The following is an 18,594-nucleotide window of genomic DNA, read 5'->3' as shown; positions in this document are numbered from 1 at the left end:
GGGAGTTCCACCTGGCCTGGTCTGAGCCCTCTGCCCTGTGCTCACTGGGCCAGCAGCTGTGTCCTCACAGGCCTCTGGAGAACCAAAGAATAGGCCCACCCAGGCCCATCTCTCCCAGGGTAATCTTTCCAGGCAGCGGTGGCAGGTAAAGGCCAAGGAGGGCTGGGACAGCCCAGGGGGAGAGTGGTTTGCATGAATGGTTCTTCCCTCCCCCTGGGCTTCTGGAAGGGCTAAGAGTGACTAAGAGGGTTCCAAGCCCTGGTCCTCAGGATCCACAGCTGTGTGGGGGTCTCCATCAGGCGTGGCCGCACTCCTTCTCTTCCCTTCTTACTTATCCAGGCATCAGGCTGGGGATAAAAGGACCAGGGACCCTGGGTGTGTCTCTGTCCACTGACTCACTCTTGTCCCCCTGTGTCTGTCCTGAAGTTCAGAATCCTGGGCTCAGTCTCTGCTGACCCAACCACTTGTAGCTCCTGCACCTGGGGGGAGGTGGCCTCCATGTCGTCCTGGAAGCAGTCGTGACACTGGGTGTGGCTTTTCCTATAGGACCAGCAGCTCCCAGGGTGTGCTGACTCGAAACCCTGTTTTTTTTTACTTCTTAATTTTTTATTAAATCATAACTGTGTAGATTAATGCATTTATGGGGTACAATGTGCTGATTTTATTTACAATTTTGAATCCTTACATCAAACTGGTTGACATAGTCTTCACCTCACTTAATTATCGTGTTAAGACATTTATACTCCATTCTTAATAGTTTTGACATGTACCCTTGCAATATACAACACAGGTGAGATCCCACTGATTACCCTCCCTGCACCCACCCTCTCCCCCCCCTTCTCCTCGTCCCTCCTTCATCCTGGACTATACTTGTGTTTTATATTTCATGCGAAAGTGTGAGTGATTATATATTGGTTTCATAATTGTACTGAGTACATTGGATACTTTTTCTTCCCTTCTTGAGATACTTTAGTAAGAAGAATATTTTACAGCTCCATCCATGTAAACAAAAAAGGTAAAATCTCCATCTATTTTATGTCTGCAGACTATTCTATGGTGTAGATATACTACAATTGGTTAATCCATTCGTGGGTTGATGGGCGCTTGGGCTGCTTCCATAACTTGGCAATTATACATTGGACTGCAATAAACATTCCGGTGAAAATGTCTTTGTTGTAAAGTGATTGTTGGTCATCTGGATATATACCCAGTAGTGTAATTGCAGGATCGAACAGTAGGGGCTCACTGCTGGGGAGAAGACCCACTAATGACCCACACAGAAGACCTGAAGTCGTATCACCTGTGGAGGCAAAAAGTGTTCCCAGGGCTGGGGGCAGTTCTGGGGAAGACTCCATTGTTGACGCAGAATGTGAAGATCTCCTGCAGCTCCTCCTTCAGCCCCAACGTTTCCAGAGAAGAAATGCAGGACATAGGTCACTAAGTGTACGTGGGAGGCTCATCTAGTGAAGACATCACTTCAGACCAAAAGTGCAATTCCCCTTCCTCAAGTCATAAGCATCACTGGGGCCTATGTGGCCACCTTCAAGGAGGAAGATCATGACACAGGATGAGAGAGACATGAGGCTTCAGGACCATTTCAGCAGATGGAAAACAGATTGTTGGAAACTTTATTTTCAATACAATTTGACTTCAAAATCTGAAAGTAAATACTTACAAAAGCAATGTGTATCACTTCTTCCCAAAGTGACAAAATGAAAACCAATAGAGAAAACTAATAAACAAACACCAGGGGATATTTCAACTCTATTGACAAAACCTCCAGGAGTGTCATGATATAATATCCGAAATGTCTTAGATACAATAAGAAATCACTTGTCGTATCAAGAACAGGGAATAGAGGAAAACAGGATCCGCAGACATAGGCACTGAGATGATCTGGTGATGAAGTTGTATGACTGATGTGTGTAAGTCAGAAATCAGAAAATTCTTGTCATCAGCTTTTTCAGATATTTTTGAAACAAATGGCAAAAGATAAAGTCTCAGAAAAATGTACAAATAATAAAAACTAAATGTAAAGTATAGAACAAATGTTTTAATGAAATAAAAGGTTTTTCTAATAGAACATTTTGTAAAGACTCGAGTACAAGTAAATATGAAACTAAATTTCAGGCACTAGGGAAGATGCTTCACTGAAGTAAAGAAAGTACGAACGACAGTTACCTCAGCGCAGCAGGGGGAGCTGTGGGTCTCCTCACGGCTGAGCCAGGTCTGGAAAAGTCAAATGTTCAAATTTAATGCTCCCTGGGCCTGAGCTCACTGGCCTGAGTTAGAGGGAACAGCAGGTGCTTCCTCCTAAGGGGCCAACTCAGAGCTCACAGCCCCCAGTCTGCCTGACACTGTTCCTGCTCACTGGGCTGGGTGACACAGAATCAGATGGTGCTGGTGCTGTTGGTGAAGGGCTCATATTCCCATAATGCACAACCCAACACACACCCTCCTCCCACGGAGCTGAGGAGGAGATCAAAGAGCCATCCCAGAGTCCAGAAACAGTGTGGGTCTGGAAGACTTCTGGAAAGGCTATACCATGGCCTGGACTCCTCTTCCTCCTCACTCTTTGCCCAGGTACAAAAAGATTTCTGAGACCAGCCTTTGAAGGGGTCCCTCTGTCTTCCTTCCTCAGTCCTATCATGAGTCTGATTTGGGGTTCAGAGTATGTCTTCAGGCTGTGGTGACCCAAGAGCTTCCTACATATCATGAGAGATGGTCACTCTCACCTGTGGCTCCAGCACTGGAGCAGCCACCAGTGGTCAGTGTCCTTCCTGGATCCAGCAGAAGGCTGGCCAAGTCACCAAGACATTAATTTATGACATAAGCCTCAAACACTCCCGAATGACAGGGAGTTCTCAGGTACTCTCCTTGGGGGCAAAGCTGTCCTGACCCCTCTTGGGTCCCAGCCCATGGTCCAGGCTGAGGACTATTGCAGCACCTCGGGGGTGCTCTCGGCACAGGTCAGAGGAAGAACAAGACATAAACTGACCTTTGAGCCTGGGTCAGTCAAATGTGATCATGGGATGTCAGGATCACATGACCAGACAGCTGAACTCTCAGGGCAGCCTACAGATTAAATATCCTCAGAGAGAAAGGTGAATGGAACAGAAGGGTCTGAATTAATTTGAGTCTCATAGTGGAGGATATTTCTGGATGATTCAGAAGGATGTAAACCAAAAAGAGCAGTATTTAATTATCCTGTGCTAGAAAAATCTAAAATCAGATCTAAAGATTAACATCAGCTGGGTCAGATCTAAAGCTTAACATCAAACACATTTCCTTCAGAAAGAAGCGTCTGCAGTGATGTTCCTATTGTCAACTTAGAGCAAAGGGAAGAGGAGCTTTTGTTGTATATAATTATAATAAAGTTTATTCCATTCGGTCCCATTTTTACAGTATAAAACATGTGAATGCAACGTGTCGTTGCGTGACATTTCAAAATATTTTTAAATATGTTTAAATAAAATTGTAAAAATGATTCTTCCTGTCTATGGGTATAATTAAATAAATCCATCTTCTAAGATAAATTGTAGTCCTACCCCCCAGTAATGCTAAATTACACAAATGCGTTTTCAACCTTATTTAAAATATAATATCATTGCAGGTGAAGTTAGTAGAGAGGAGGCCATTTACAGGACTGTGGTGCCTCCTAACTCGGTGTGACTAGTGTTCTGATAATACAGAAGGACGTGGAGAGGACGCCATGTGACGGTGAGGGCAGAGAAGGGACTTAGGTGGCTGCAAACCAAGGGACACCCAACCCTGTCAGCAAACCACCCACTGTTGATAAGAGGGAGGTAGGATGTCCCCAGAGGGCCAGAGCACATGGACCCCCGTCTCTGGACTTTGCAGGACTGGCCTCCAGAGCGGCGCATTTCTGTTGCTCTAGGCTGCCCAGTGTGGGCCGCGTCGTGACTGTTGTCCCAGAACACAAATGTACCAAACAAGCAACATCATAGTGTGTCCAAATTTGATTGCATTTGTCTCATCTTGGCCCTCACTTCCTCCACAAATATGACCATATGGGGGCCCCTGTTTCTTTACCTTATGCCCATAATTGTCACTTAGGATTAACACAGTGATTCCCCCATCTTTAAAATACAAAAGTATGTAAGTATTGCTTAATATTATGAATAAGATAAGTACTGATGAGAACTTACAACTTATAATTATTTCCCTTGTTCACTGGCATCAAGAAGTGAAGATGAAAAGATCACATCGTTATTACAAGGCTTCAGGTCATCTCTGGGGATGGGCGAGCTCACGGGGAGCTGCCGCCACACTTGCTGGGAAGCCTCAAGTGCGTTATGCTCAGCCTGCCACTTAAAAATTGGGACGCAGGGCGGTACTTTTCTGGACACACTGGCGAGAGGCAGAGCAGACAGAGGCACGAGGAGCAGTCCTTCACCAAACCCAACGGCACCTCCCTGCCTCTGTCAGACCAGAGACTCTCAGACATTCCTGGGCACAGGGATCACCTGGGATCCTGTCACATGTGGACTCTGACTCAGGGCAACTGGAGTGGGGCCTGGGATTCTGCATTTATAGAAGGTGCTTCCCCCAGACCTCCACACCTACGCCTCAATGTCACCAAATATATAAGAATGATGGAAAACAAGGAGACCCACTAGCAAATGAAAACAGAAAAGAAACCTCTCCAAAGAGAAGTAAAGAATTTTGATTAAAGAAGGATTCCGAGTCTATGCAGGAAGACCAGACAAGACAGCCGAGGAGCTGGGAGAGACTCTACTTTCTAAAGGAAAAATACTGGAATGAAAGCAAACACACCCCAAGCCTCCTTGACTCAACCCCACCTCTGCTTCCAGCCCAATCTCCCCACTGGCTTCTCCTCCAGTCCTGTGTTCAGTGAAGACAATCCCCACCCCTCCCCTTTCTTCTGTCTGATTCCCTCTTCTCCTTTTGAATCATGGGATGTTTCCTTTCACTTCACACCCCTGCTCTGCTATGAGTTCCTCAACTAATTACTAAAAGATTTACATAAAAAAGGCATGGACTTTTAAAATATCCTTTTAAGAAAATTTCAGTAACATGCTCTATTTTTCTTGAACTTCTCTGATCTCACACTTAAGAAGAAGACCCAAGTGAGCTGATTCCCTTTTTTGATCACTATGAGGACCTTCTCCTCCTCCCTGGGTTTCTCTTCACTTTCAAGTGAACACAAGGGGCCCCCAGCCTGCTCCTTTATCCCCCAGACACTGCTCACTCTGCTCCCTGTGTGTGATCTCCTGAGGGATTCAGTGGGGAGAGAGAAACCAGCTTCAAAGAAGCCTGGGAAGTGGGATCGTGGCTGACCTGTCCTGTTCTCAGCTAATGGACATTTTAGTTCATGCACAGTTTACGCAGGTGACACCTGTTCCACTCAATGTGGTGTGAGCTGTAGGTCTTGTTCCAACTGGGGAGGTAGAAACAGAAAACTAAGGCCTGCAATGAGGTAGGAGCTGCCCTGAGGAGGGTCTGGCTCTGCTCTTGGGCAAGGATTAGGCAGTGGTCAAGGCCCTGGTGGGGACAGAAACCTCTGTCAGGACCACCTGGCATCTGTCCCAGACACGCAGGACTAGGCCCAGGCCACAGGGGATATTGGGGGCCTGTCCCTGAGGGATCTGTGGACACAGATTCCACCTTTCAGCTGGGGATCCACACCTAGCTTTGGGCTCACTGTAGCCAGAAGCTATCCCTGCCCACTTTGGGCCCCTGGGAAGGCTCAGGCTAGTCCCAGCCCAGGGACAGCCCTCAGACAAATGTCACCCAGCCACTGTGGCTCACACAGGCCCAGGGAGGGTTGGGCTGGGCAGGGGAAGAGCAGCACATTTGCATGCAGGGCCCCTCTCTCTCCTTTGGGGCTAGAGGGGGGATAAGAGAGACCTGTAGGGTGTCTGCCTCAGCAGAGTTCTGGGGTGTTCGCACCATGGCCTGGACCCCACTTCTCCTCCTCAGCCTCCTCCTTCACTGCACAGGTCAGGACGGTCCTCAGCACCATGAACCCCCAGTTTTCAAACCCATGCCAGGACTGTCCTTTCTTCCTGTCCTTTCTCCAGGTCATAATAGGTGTCTGTGTTTCCAGGGTCCCTCTCCCAGCCTGTGCTGACTCAGCCACCCTCTGCATCTGCCTCCCTGGGAGCCTCGGTCAAGCTCACCTGCACCCTGGACAGTGGACACAGTGGCTATGGCATTGCATGGCACCAGCAGCAGCCGGGGAAGGCCCCTCGGTACCTGATGTGGATTAGCAGTGCTGGGAGCAGCAGCAATGGGGACGGGATCCCTGACCGCTTCTCTGGCTCCGGCTCTGGGGCTGACCGCTACTTGACCATCTCCAACCTCCAGTCTGAGGACGAGGCTGATTATTACTGTCAGAGCTATGACAGCAGTGCTATTGCTCACAGTGACACGGGCAGATGAGGAAGTGGGACAAAAACCTCAGCTTGCGCTGGAGCTTTCTCTCTGACAATTTTCAAAATTCAAAATATGTTCCATATTCACAAACTGTACTTAGGAGACCTTTGGTGTTTAAAATATTTCTACTCTCAATTTCTCACCAAAGTTTTTGAAGTCTCAGGAAAACCAAAGGCAAAACCCAAAGCCCCCTGATGACACTGAAATGTTGCCTGTTTATCCACATGTGATAAATCGAGAGCCTGTGGGGCTGGCCTTGTCCAGGAAACATGAAAAATGAGCCTCTCCTGGCTCATGTGTTGGTCAGGACCCAGGGACCATCTCAGCAGGTGGACAGTCCTACCCCGTGGACTGTGTTCTTCCAGTTGTCAGAGTAGAGACCTCCTCTTCCCTCCCAGTCACCTGTGCTCAGGGTTCCCTATACCCTGGGGACCGGGCAGGGGGATTTGAAATGCAGCTGAGGACATGGGTCAGGGAGGAATTCCAGGCACACAGCTGGCCTGGCTCACTCATGGGTTCCTGCAGCTATAGTTGTCACATCAGGATAGAGGGTGGATGTGGGGACAGCTATGGCGCTGAGGCAGCAACCTCGTTGTGGGAGGTGAGAGGGGAAGTGGAGACTCCACCTCTGCACGGATCTGCTGAGCTTGCTCCAGGGGAGTTGGGGGACGCAGATCCTATGAATGTGACTTTCCTATAGCTGATCCCACACAGGATCACGGGGACCCCATGAGTAGTTTTCCCTGAGACCACAGGCTTTTGTCCTCCCCTCTCCTGCCTCATTGGAGTTTTTCTAAAGTCCAGGCTGTGACAGTGGGTCTGTGGGACATCAGAGACTAGAAATGCCCCAACTTGCACCTGTGTCACCCTCCCTGTGGAGCTCATGATGTGCCCACGTCCCAAGGTTAGTTTCTACTGCACAGAGAGTGTCACAGACTATGGAACGTATGGAGACCAAGGGCTCCCAGAAAGAAATACAAACATTGTGACCAGACAGGAGTTTTGGGAGTTTCTGAGGTTTAGCCTGATTCTCCTTTGTCACCAGGGCCTCCTTGATACCCCTCACCTCTTGGGACAGGGTCAAGCTGACCATCACTATTAGAGCTGATTATAACCCAATGCCACCACGAACTCCCATCCATGGGGAAGTGACACAGTGATGTATCCCTCATGTTCCCCTCAAATCCATCCCTCCTCTGTCCCCACCTTGTGCCAACCTCTGCTCAGGTTGTGGCTTGTGCTGTCACTGCTCCCAGAAAGCCTGAGGCTCTTACCTTGGCTCACCCTCTTCAGGCCACAGAGAATCCCACCTTCCCTCACTGGCTTCCTGTGCAAGTAGAACTTTTGTCTCCAGAGGCTATAAGAGCCCCCCACATGTGAGTGGGGTATGGCGAGGAATAGAAATGCAATGTAGGTGACCTGACAGGCCAAGGGCCCCCCTGTCCAGCCCACTAGATGTTGCCTGCACCTGGATTAAGCTTCTGAATCATTCCCTGAATTCTGAAGCCTCAGGAAATCTGGGTCTTCTTAATCCTCAAAGTGTGTCCGCAGGGGACTCCTGGGTTCCAGGTGCACATGAGCCCTCCCTGTAAGGAGATGGCTCTGGGACTCCTCACACTTACATTCCTGTTGTTAATCTCTGGGAACCCTATTCTCTCCCCTCTGTGTTTCTTTAATTGAGATGATGCTGGAATGAATCTCAGTTCTTGGAGCCTAAGGGATAAAAGCGCAGCCCACACAGAGCTGTCACCTGGTCCAGCATCTGCCAAGAGCCACCAGGGGAGCTGCTCTCTGCTCCTTCCTACACTATGATGGGCTCCTCAGCCTTGGAATTTTCTGTGGTATCCAGGTCTTTAATCCTCCACTGTGGATTAGTGACCAAAGGCTGGGAGGAGCGAGGATAACTGTCTAATAGGCAGACAGTGTGTGTCTGGGATGATCAGAAAGCACTTCCAGCAGTCTGTTCAGACAGAATCTCCAACTCCACGTCTGCCCCTCAGGAACTGACTGTGACAGTGAAGTCTGACCCTGAGGGACGTGTAGGCTCAGCCTCTGCAAGGCCTGGCTCTGGCTTGGCCTAGGGCTGGGGCAGAAGGGAAGTGAGAAGGAGGCTCAGCTGTGGGCAGCCCAGGCCCCGATGTCCTGTTAGGGGCTGTGCTCTCTGCAGTGTGGGTCCTGCAGAGACAGCCTTAGGGGGACCGAGGCCCCAGGTTTATGTGGAAAAGTGAAATAAAGTGAGCAGGGGGAGGTCAGAGGACAGGTGGTGAGCAGATGTGGTAATGGGTGTGCCCCAGGAGGAAGACAGCATTCTTTGTGACCTATGGGGGGGAAAGTGGGGAGTCTAGATCAGTGACAAAGAGAAAACATGGGAGGACCTGAGTGCTGAAGCCGCAGGAGTCCTGGGTCGCTCCCTGAGAAGTCCTCAGAAAGATCACATGATGACCACAGTCAGCAACCTCCCTGCAGGGCTCTGCATCCCACCCACTGTCCCTAACAGAGCCTCTGGAGTGTGCAGGACACACCCTCCCTGTGGTCTCTGTCCCAGCACCAGCTCCCAGGGGCAGGTCACACTCTGCCCTGAGTGGGGCTGCACAGCCCAGCGGAGAAACACAGATTTAAAGAAGGAGCCACCTCTGCCCGGGGAGTGGGGGGGTGAGCAGATGGGGGTATCAGGGCTTCTTTAGGGACCTGGGGGACAGAGCAGTGGTGTTCCTCACATCTGCTCACGGACGCTCAGTCCAAGGGAGGACGTGGGGCTTCCCACAACCCAGGGGCTGTCCCTACATTCTGTGTCTGAGATGATGGAGTGTTTAGTCCATGGTTCAGGGTCAAATTAGGGTATGAAGTTCCCTTCAAAGGTGGTAACTCCTCTCAGTGCCCAATGAGGAGAAAGAAGGTTCAGGAACAGCACCCCCAGGGCTCCCCTGCCTTCTCTCCCTCAGAATCGCACTCAGTGTCTGCATCGCCCTGGAAGGTGGGCCCGCGATTGACAAACTTCATTAAGTCATTCATTCATCCTTCTTTCTGCAAACTGTGTCAGGGAGGGACTGAGAGGAGGAGGGGGGCCAGAGGGAAAGGCTGGGCCCGAGGGCAGGGCCTGGGCATCGGCGATCAGGCTCTGCTCTGCCCAGGGAGGAGGAAGAGGAGCAGCTCCTGGTGCCCTGCAGGGAGGGGCTGCCCTGTCCTCATTGGTTTGTGACTCTGCTGACTTCAGGGGAGGCTCCTTAGGGAGGCCGAGCTCTCAGAACTGCCCTGTAAATTGCACATGGAGGTGGGTGGGGAGCCCGGGGGAGGAGCTGTGTGGACACCTGAGACTAAGGCACACTCAGATATGGACACTGCCCGGCTCTGTCAGGCCCTGTGACAGACAGAGGATGAGCCACACACACACTGTCCCTGTGTCTTTCTTAGGTTTGGACTTCCAGGCCCATAGGGCTTGATGACCAGAATCCTACCAATGAGAACTCCTGGAACGTTTGTGTTGTTGCCAAGAATGGCAGAGTTGTGCAGGATAATAAAGACTTGGGGGACTGAAGGGAAGCTATGTGAGCAGGACGTGAGCTCCCTGGGGCTGGAGGTGGGGCCTGCGGGGAGGGGCTCTCATCAGGGGGCAGGTTCCTCAAGCCGGCCTGTGCCCTCCCTGCAGTAATGAGCGAGTTCTCCCTCTGTTAGCTCAGGGAGACGCGGTGGTTGGAAAGAGCCCGGCTCCCTCCTTCTTTCTCTGGCTCCTTCTCTGTCCTGTGATCAGCCTCTGTGCCCTCCTCTTGAATGGAAGGTCCCTGAAGTTCCCACTGAAATCAGATGCTGGGCCCATTCTTTCACAAACTTTGAAGAATAGTGAGCCAAAGAAACCTCTTTTCTCTATAATTTCCTCAGGTTCAAGTGTGCCTTGGTAGCAATGCTAAATAGATAGTCACAGGAATTAGTTCTGAGGTGTGAGTTGCTGCTTTAAAAATACCTTTGGAACAGGGTAATGGGCAGAGGCTTGAAGCGTTTAGAGGACTCAGAGAAAGACAAGAGAGAAGCGATTTGGAATTCCATAGACACTTGTTAACTGGTAGTCACCCAGTACTAATGGAAATATGTACAGTGCAGACCAGGCTGATGAGGTTGCAGACGGAAATAAAGAATTTATTTGGAACTAGAGCGGCAAACGTCACCATTGTCAGATGTAGCAAAGAACTGGAGTGCAAAGTGTCGCTGCTCTAGGGCTTGTGGGAGGACGACGTGAGGAGGGACGTGAGGGCAGCTGGCAGAATACATTTCTAAGCAATTTCTAAGAACTTTCCAAAAGGGTCACGGCAGAGACCGCCCCTTCCAACCCCAGTGATCATGCTCAGGGCTGCCGGAGGCTCCCTCCATCCCAGGGACCAGAAAATAGGAGGGAAAACGATACAGCCCAAGGACTTGGGTCAGGACACAATTCCAGGCACTTAGCTAGCCTGGCTCACCTGCTGCTACTTGAACCTTCACCTGTCACAGCAGGGTAGAGGTGGGTAAGGGGGCAGCTATGGGTTTAAAGGAAAGGTAACATGGGTGTCCAGGGTCCAGTATCCCCTTTGCAGCTGGAGACTATTTACTTCTGCCCTGGCCCAGTAGGAGATGAGAGGCAGCAGGTGACAGTGACACCGGGGCAAGGACCGGAGGGACCTGGACTGTAAAATGAAGATTTTTACTTAATTTTCATGAAGATAGAATCTATTGGACATTGTTTTTTAATTTTTTTTTTTTATTGTTGGGGATTCATTGAGGGTACAATAAGCCAGGTTACATTGATTGCAATTGTTAGGCAAAGTCCCTCTTGCAATCATGTCTTGCCCCCATTGGACATTTTTTTAAAGAGAACTTTCTCCGATATATGTATTAGAACTATTACTCAGACAGAGGCGTCTAGCATGAAATGAAATAAGGTAAATATGGGGGGAAAGTCCAAAGCTGCTCCACAGGGCCCAGCTGAGTGGGGATGGGCACCGGCACTCAGCACCCGGAGCAGCACCGGGAGGAGACGGGGTGGGGCGTGGACGAAGCTTGGAGAAGGTCAGTGTCCATGTCTTGGGGGGCGCGAGGGGCTCCGAGCAGTCGAGATGGGCTCCAAATGCCTGTGGGTCTGAGGAGGGTCGAGGGTCCTTGTGGATAGTGAATTGTTTTCTCCACAGGGACCAGAACTCCGTGAGAACGGCTTTTGTCTTTGCTCTTTTTCGGTTTCCTCACTGCTGCACCTGCAGGGTTCAGAGCACGGCTCGGCACAAAGGACCCACTCAGCCCACATCCACGGAGTGAGGAGGTGGAGTCCCCTAAATGAGAATCCCAGGAAGAGGCTTGGGTCTGAGACAAAGCCAATAATTTCTTCCGTCTGGACATTTGCCATTTGGGGTTCTGAGTTCATTCGAGATAAGATGTTAAGTAACAGCTTAGACTTCGGGGTCTACTGATCAAGAGAAGACGGTGGGCACGAGCCCTGGGGAAGGTGACCAGTAGGATGGACTAGACCCCACGGGCTCCTGCAGAGACAGAGGAGAGGGACGTGATGGGCCTGCAGGTGCTGAGCAAGGAGGCCCCATATGCAAACTGACATTTTATTAAACTAAGAACCTATAGTCATTTGTCAACACAAAGTATTTTCCATGCTGATCATCAATGATGTGGTTAATGACAATCACATATTGAATTCTTCAGTCCCAAACCCCTCACAGCCCCTGTGAGACAACTCAGGAGGGAAGGATGGAGGGCTGTGGGCTGTGTCCCCAGGAGACAGGAGTGTGCACCGAGAGTAGAGGGTGAGGACGGAGTGAGGGGGTGTCCCAGAGTGTCAGTGTGGGCTGGGTGTGATTCTGACACAGGGCACAGCCTGGCCCACAGCTGCTCACCTCAGCCACGCTGTGCTTCCTGCTAGCAGAGCAATTAAAACAGCTAAATGCACAGGAGACTCTTCTACGAGGTGATTCACGTGAGGGTGGTCAGAGTGTATTCCTGTATGAGCAGTTTTATGTAACACTAACATACACGTATACTTTAAATCATATACCAGGGGACTCATATGATCTTTGCAGGATTTTCTGTTGGGAAGAGAAGACCTTGAGTTGTCATCAATGCACATGTTTGTACCTCCCGTAGTCTAACATTCCTTCTGAGAATTAAAAGGTTACAGTAATAAATTACACTCTATCAGAAATACAATGTAGGGGAATAACACCATCCATCTGTGACATAGTGATTGGGGACCGGCAGTGACAAGCTGGGCCCTCAGGTGTCTGGACCATGGGGAGCTGTGTGCTGAGACCAGCAGGGGGCGCTGGAGGACTGCCCTGTAGTCCCTACACACCTGCCCAGGGAGGACCAGTCACTCCAAGGAGCCTGAGCCTGGGCCTGGGCCCTGTGATTACTGATGGGGACTCAAGCCTTTCTGGCTTTTTCTTAGTTATTGTGTTAAAACATTTATATTCTACATTTAGTAAGTTTCACAAGTACCACTGTAAGATGCACCGTAGTTGTGGTCCCACCGATTACCCTCCCTCCATCCATCTTCCCCCCTCCCCGGCCCTCCCCTCCTTTTCCCTTTTCTCCATATTCTTAGGCTATAATTGGGTTATAGCTTTCATATGAAAGCTATAAATTAGTTTCAGAGTAGGGAAGAGTACATTGGATACTTTTTCTTCCATTCTTCAGATACTGTGCTAAGAAGAATATGTTCCAGCTCCATCCATGTAAACATGAAAGAGGTAAAGTCTCCATCTTTTTTTAAGGCTGCATAATATTCCATGGTGTACATATACCACAATTTATAAATCCACTCATGGGTCGATGCACACTTGGGCTTCTTCCATGACTTAGCAATTATGAACTGGGCTACAATAAACATTCTGGTACAAATATCTTTGTTATAATGTGATTTTTGGTCTTCTGGGTATATACCTAATAGAGGAATTGTAGGCTCGAATGGCAGGTCTTTTTTTAGCTCTCTAAGTGTTCTCAAAACATCTTTCGAAAAGGAACATATTAGTTTGCATTCCCAGCAACAGTGCAGAAGTGTTCCCTTTTCTCCACATTCACGCCAAAATCTCTGGTCTTGGGATTTTGTGATGTGGGCTAATCTTACTGGAGTTAGATGATATCTCAAAGTAGTTTTGATTTGCATTTCTCTGATGATTAAGGATAATGAGCATTTTTTCATATGTCTGTAGGCTGTGCGCCAGTCTTCTTCAGCTTATGATGGGATCATTTGTCCTTTTCTTGCAAATACATTTGAGATCTTTGGAGATCACTTAGGGATTTAAAAATAGACCTTCCATTCAATCCTTCGATTCCTCTACTAGGTACATATCTGGAAGACCAACAATCACTTTATAACAAATATATTTGCACTGGAATGTTTATTGCAGCCCAATTCATATTCATGAAGAAGCCCAAGTGCCCATCGACACATGAATGGATTAATAAATTGTGGTACATGTACACCATTGAATATTATGCAAACTTAAAAAAAGATGGAGACTTTTCATTCATATAAACCTCTTTCATGTTTAAATGGATGGAGCTGGACCATATTCTTCTTAGCAAAGTATCTCAAGAATGGAAGAAAAAGTATCAAATGTACTCAGCCCTACTATGAAACTAATCTATAGCTTTCATATGAAAGCTATAACCCAACTATAGTCCAAGAAGAGGGGGAGGGAAGAGAGGGAGGAGGGATGGAGGGAACGTGATTGGTGGGAACACACCTACGGTGCATTTTACAAGGTTACATCTTAAATTTACTAAGTGTAGAGTACAAAAGTCTTAACAGAATAACTAAGAAAATGCGGTGAAGGCTATTTTAACCGGTTTGATGAAAACATTTCAAATTGTATATAAAACCAGCACATTGTACCCCATGACTGCATTAATGTACACAGCTATGATTTAATTAAAACAAACAAACAAACAAACAAAAAAAAAACTGAAAGACAGCTTATCTGAATGCCAGAAAGTGTGTCCTATTAGAAAGAGTGTGTCCATAATATTCAATTCTGGACATCAGCTATGTTTTCACTCCCTTCTATGAAAACATGATTTCTATTATCAATAAAGATTCAGTCCTAGAGATCAGATAGCAGCCAAATATAAAGCCCATGTCAATGACAAAAAAAAGAAAATTCCCATCTTATTTATGAAAGTAGCTGACAGCTGTAAAAATGTTATCCAATATATAAGTAAGCAGAATTCCAGTTACGTCAAGAAAGATTCATGTTGAACAGCAGGGAGCTGAAGCTAGGACGATGTGTGCTCTAACTGTGTCGCGATGACCATGGGTGCTGGAGGAGCAGATATGAAGAGGTGCCGAGCCACAGTCAGATACCCTGGGACTCGGGTCACAGGGGGATTGCCAGGAGCTGAGTCTGGTGAGACCTTGGCCCCACCCCTCAGTATCTCAGGCCCTTGTAGGTACTGGTCTATCTGGGGTTCCAGCACCTGCCTCTCTCAAGGTCTCTGCCAGCGGACATCAGCGTGAACAGTGGGGCAGGAAGAGCAGTGAAACTGATTTGCATGAAGAGCCTCCTCCTGCTAATTGTTCTGGGGAGGCATGAAAAGGACCCAAGGACACCAATTTTCAGCTGAGGAGTCTGGGGACGTTGAACCTTTGTGAGTGTCTTCACCATGGCCTGGACAACGCTCCTTCTTGGGCTGCTCGCCTACAGCTCAGGTCAGGGGAAGGGACTCTGTATTCCTGGTAGGCCACAGAAAGTAGGGACTCAGGGTGACCCTCATCGCCATACCAATAACTGTGTCTCTCCTGTGGGTTGCAGGGGCTGATTCTCAGACTGTGGTGATCCAGGAACCGTCACTGTCAGTGTCTCCAGGAGGGACGACCACACTCACCTGTGGCCTTAGCTCTGGGTCAGTCTCTACAGGGTATTACCCAGGCTGGTACCAGCAGGCAGCAGGCCAGTCTCCACGAACGCTTATCTACAGCACAAACAACCGCCCCTCTGGAGTCCCTGGTCGCTTCTCAGGCTCCATTGCTGGGAACAAAGCTGCCCTCACCATCACGGGGGCCCAGGCTGAGGATGAGAGCGATTATTACTGTTCACTGTACGTGGGTGGTGGCATTTCCACAGTGACTTAAACCCCCGGGGAAGTGCAACAAAAACACCTGCTGCCTACAGCGCCTGAGCCCTCCCAGCAGAAGAGTAGTGTGTTGGTGGGAAAGGCAGACCCCACAGCCTCAGCGTCTCCCTGCCCCTTCTCCTACCCAGGGGTCACTGCCATGTGCCTCCTGCAGTCTGTCCCAGGGTATATCCACCTCCCAGTGTGACTCCTCCAAGACGAGCTCCCTCTTTCCCTCTGCATGGGGTACTAGGGAAGGGGCTGTGCTCCAAAATACATAAGCCCACAGTGAGACCCAGACACCCAAACAGCCAACATGACCAGCAAGCCTCTTCTTATTCAAGGAGCATGAACAGACACATCCTCAGTGATTTCACTATGGACACCAGGGAATATTTGATGTAGTATTGAGAGGATATAATCAGCTGGGAGTTTGTTACAAATGTGACTCCTCAGCCTACACCAGGGCTTCTCAACCAGTGGGTCGCTTAAGACCATCCTACATATCAGATTTTACCTTATGAAGGTCATTGCTACTGGCCGTCACAACAGTAGCAAAATTACAGTTATGTAACAGCAACAAAAGTAATTTTATGGTTGGGGGTCGCCACAACTTGAGGAACTGTATTAAAGGTTTGAGGCATTAGGAAGCCTGAGAACCACTGTGCTGGAGACTGTCCAGGATCAGCATTAACTGGGCGGCTCCCCCAGGTCTCTGCTCGATCTGCAGACCCGGGGCCCACGTTCTGCTTCCTGGTGTTGGTGCGAGAGTCGTGTCATAGGTGTGGTCAAACCCTCCTTCTTCCTGCTGCCCCCAGAGACCAGGGAACTGTTAGGTTTCCCAGTTTATGCTTTTCAACTGGAAAGAAAAAAGCGAGATGTGAAAATAAGAAGATTGAAAACTATGATGATAAGTTTTGTTTTTATGATTGGAAGATGTTTGCCTTTGCCTCGCTTATTACCTCCCTTTATGTAGTTTCTGAAAGGCACAGTCTCTGCAGTTGTGATAAAAGAGAACGCAAGCCAAATGCTCGTAGCCCAGTGATATTATCAAGGAGCTACAGATACCGACAAGAAATGAGATGAGACCCCATTCCTGAGTGATGGGGTCTCAAAAGAAAGAATGAGGAAAGAGAAATAAAACTCATACTTGTTAGTGATCCCGAGAAAGCAGCAGGCAGCTGCGGAAGAACTCCTCCTCTAAGAGAAGAACACACGTTACACTGAGCAGAACAACCTGGAAAAGCCAAAGGAAAACAGACTCTGTAACTAACAACAGTACCCTGGGTTCTAACATCTGTAGCCGTAACTATGTAGCTGATGTTGAACTGAAGGGAAAAAAGGTATAAAAGAGCCTGGAAATAAACTGTTCCTCGGAACTCAGCATTTTATGCCTTGAGGCACCTGAGTTGTCTCCAGCAATTAAAGGTTCCCTCCTCTATACTCTTGGTGTAGGTGTCTGTTTTAATTCGCCCTTTTCCTGCAACACTGGAACAGGCAGAAGCCTCTGTCAGGACCCCCTGGCGTCTGGTCACAGACACGCTGTATCTAGACATGGGCAGCAGGGGGCGCTGTGGGGCCGTCACCGAGGGCTCTCTGGGGCTCAGCGGGAAGCCAGACACCTGCTCCCTGGCTCTGCTCAGAGCTCACTGGAGTCAGCAGCTGGGACCTCTCTGGCTCCCTGAGAGACTCAGGCCGGGCCCAGTATACACCCACTTCTACAACAAATAATGCTCAGATATTGGGGCTGCACATAGACCCAGGGAGGGTTGGGCTGGGCAGGGGAAGAGCAGCACATTTGCATGCAGGGCCCCTCTCTCTGGGGCTGGAGGGGGGATAAGAGAGACCTGCAGAGTGTCTGCCGCAGCAGAGCTCTGGGGTGTCTGAACCATGGCTTGGACTCCACTTTTCTTCTTCATCATCCTCCTTCACTGCACAGGTCAGGACGGTCCTCAGCACCCCGACACCCCCTACCCCAGCCCACTTCCCACACCCATGCCATGGCCTTCCCTCTTGTCCTTCCTCCAGATCATAAAGGGTGTCTGTGTTTCCAGGGTCCCTCTCCCAGCCTGTGCTGACTCAGCCGCCCTCTGCATCTGCCTCCCTGGGAGCCTCGGTCAAGCTCACCTGCACCCTGAGCAGTGGATACAGCAACTACGGCATTGCATGGCACCAGCAGCAGCCAGGGAAGGCCCCTCGGTTCTTGATGTGGCTTAAGAGTGATGGAACCAGCAGCAAGGGGGACGGGATCCCTGACCGCTTCTCAGGCTCCAGCTCTGCAGCTGACCGCTACTTAACCATCTCTAACCTCCAGTCTGAGGATGAGGCTGATTATTACTGTCAGAGCAGTTATAGTTGGAATCCTCACAGTGACACAGGCCGATGAGGAAGTGGGACAAAAACCTCAGCTTTCTCTGGAGCTTTGTCTATGACAATTTCCAAAATTTTTTTTATATGCTCTAATTTGAGAAACCAATTTTGCCTGCCATAGAAAGAAACTGATAGCACAATAAGTTCACAGAAAATAAAACAGCATTGCTCATTTCTGAGAAGATGGAGTTGCTGAGCCTGAGGAGACAAGCAAGGGTGATAGACAGGTCCAAGTCTTCATGTTTACAGCTGCCGAGCTGGGGGAGGAGTAGCCCCACGCCAAGCTAGGCTGTGTTTGATCCTTTAAATCACGGAAGACAAGAATCTTCAGACAGAGGGTCCATCAGAAGGTGTGAGGCTCAGCTTTTCTTCCCTGATGACAGAGTTTGGGCAGCTGCCCATGGTGACTTACCCAGCACCTGCTTATGGGCTAGGCTCCCAGCAAATATCTCACAGGCTTAACTCTCACCCCCCATCCTCAGGGCAATTTGAGGAGATGGGTTCTTTGATATTCCCCACTTAACAGTTGAGGAAACTGAGGCATAGACAGACTGCAATTATTGCCTGAGGTCGCAGAACTGAAATATACCAAAGGTAGGTCTGAAAGTCAGGCGTGCTGTTCCACAGCTTGGCTGAACAGCTTGCTTGGTAACTAGGGACACATGTTTGCTGGGAGTGGATCCGGGAGGGCTTCCTGGAAGAGGTCATGCCCTTGGTGAA

General features: G+C 49.2%; 3 gene segments (V, D, J or C); all 3 read left to right on the top strand.

Annotated features, from left to right (window-relative positions):
- The first annotated feature begins 5,920 nt into the window (after nucleotides 1-5,920).
- LOC128584457 (immunoglobulin lambda variable 4-69-like) lies at nucleotides 5,921-6,426 on the top strand. The segment is given in 2 exon segments: nucleotides 5,921-5,984; nucleotides 6,092-6,426. Coding segments are annotated over 2 exon segments (384 nt in total).
- Nucleotides 6,427-14,950: 8,524 nt separating this feature from the next.
- Nucleotides 14,951-15,523, top strand: LOC128584456 (immunoglobulin lambda variable 8-61-like). The segment is given in 2 exon segments: nucleotides 14,951-15,100; nucleotides 15,204-15,523. Coding segments are annotated over 2 exon segments (366 nt in total).
- Nucleotides 15,524-17,373: 1,850 nt separating this feature from the next.
- Nucleotides 17,374-17,905, top strand: LOC128584924 (immunoglobulin lambda variable 4-69-like). The segment is given in 2 exon segments: nucleotides 17,374-17,443; nucleotides 17,559-17,905. Coding segments are annotated over 2 exon segments (381 nt in total).
- The last annotated feature ends 689 nt before the right edge of the window (nucleotides 17,906-18,594 follow it).

This window comes from Nycticebus coucang, chromosome 4 (genome assembly GCF_027406575.1).
Source record: "Nycticebus coucang isolate mNycCou1 chromosome 4, mNycCou1.pri, whole genome shotgun sequence".
NCBI lineage: Eukaryota > Metazoa > Chordata > Mammalia > Primates > Lorisidae > Nycticebus > Nycticebus coucang.
The sequence above is the reverse complement of the archived record's forward strand: the minus strand, read 5'-3'. Positions and strand labels throughout refer to the sequence as shown.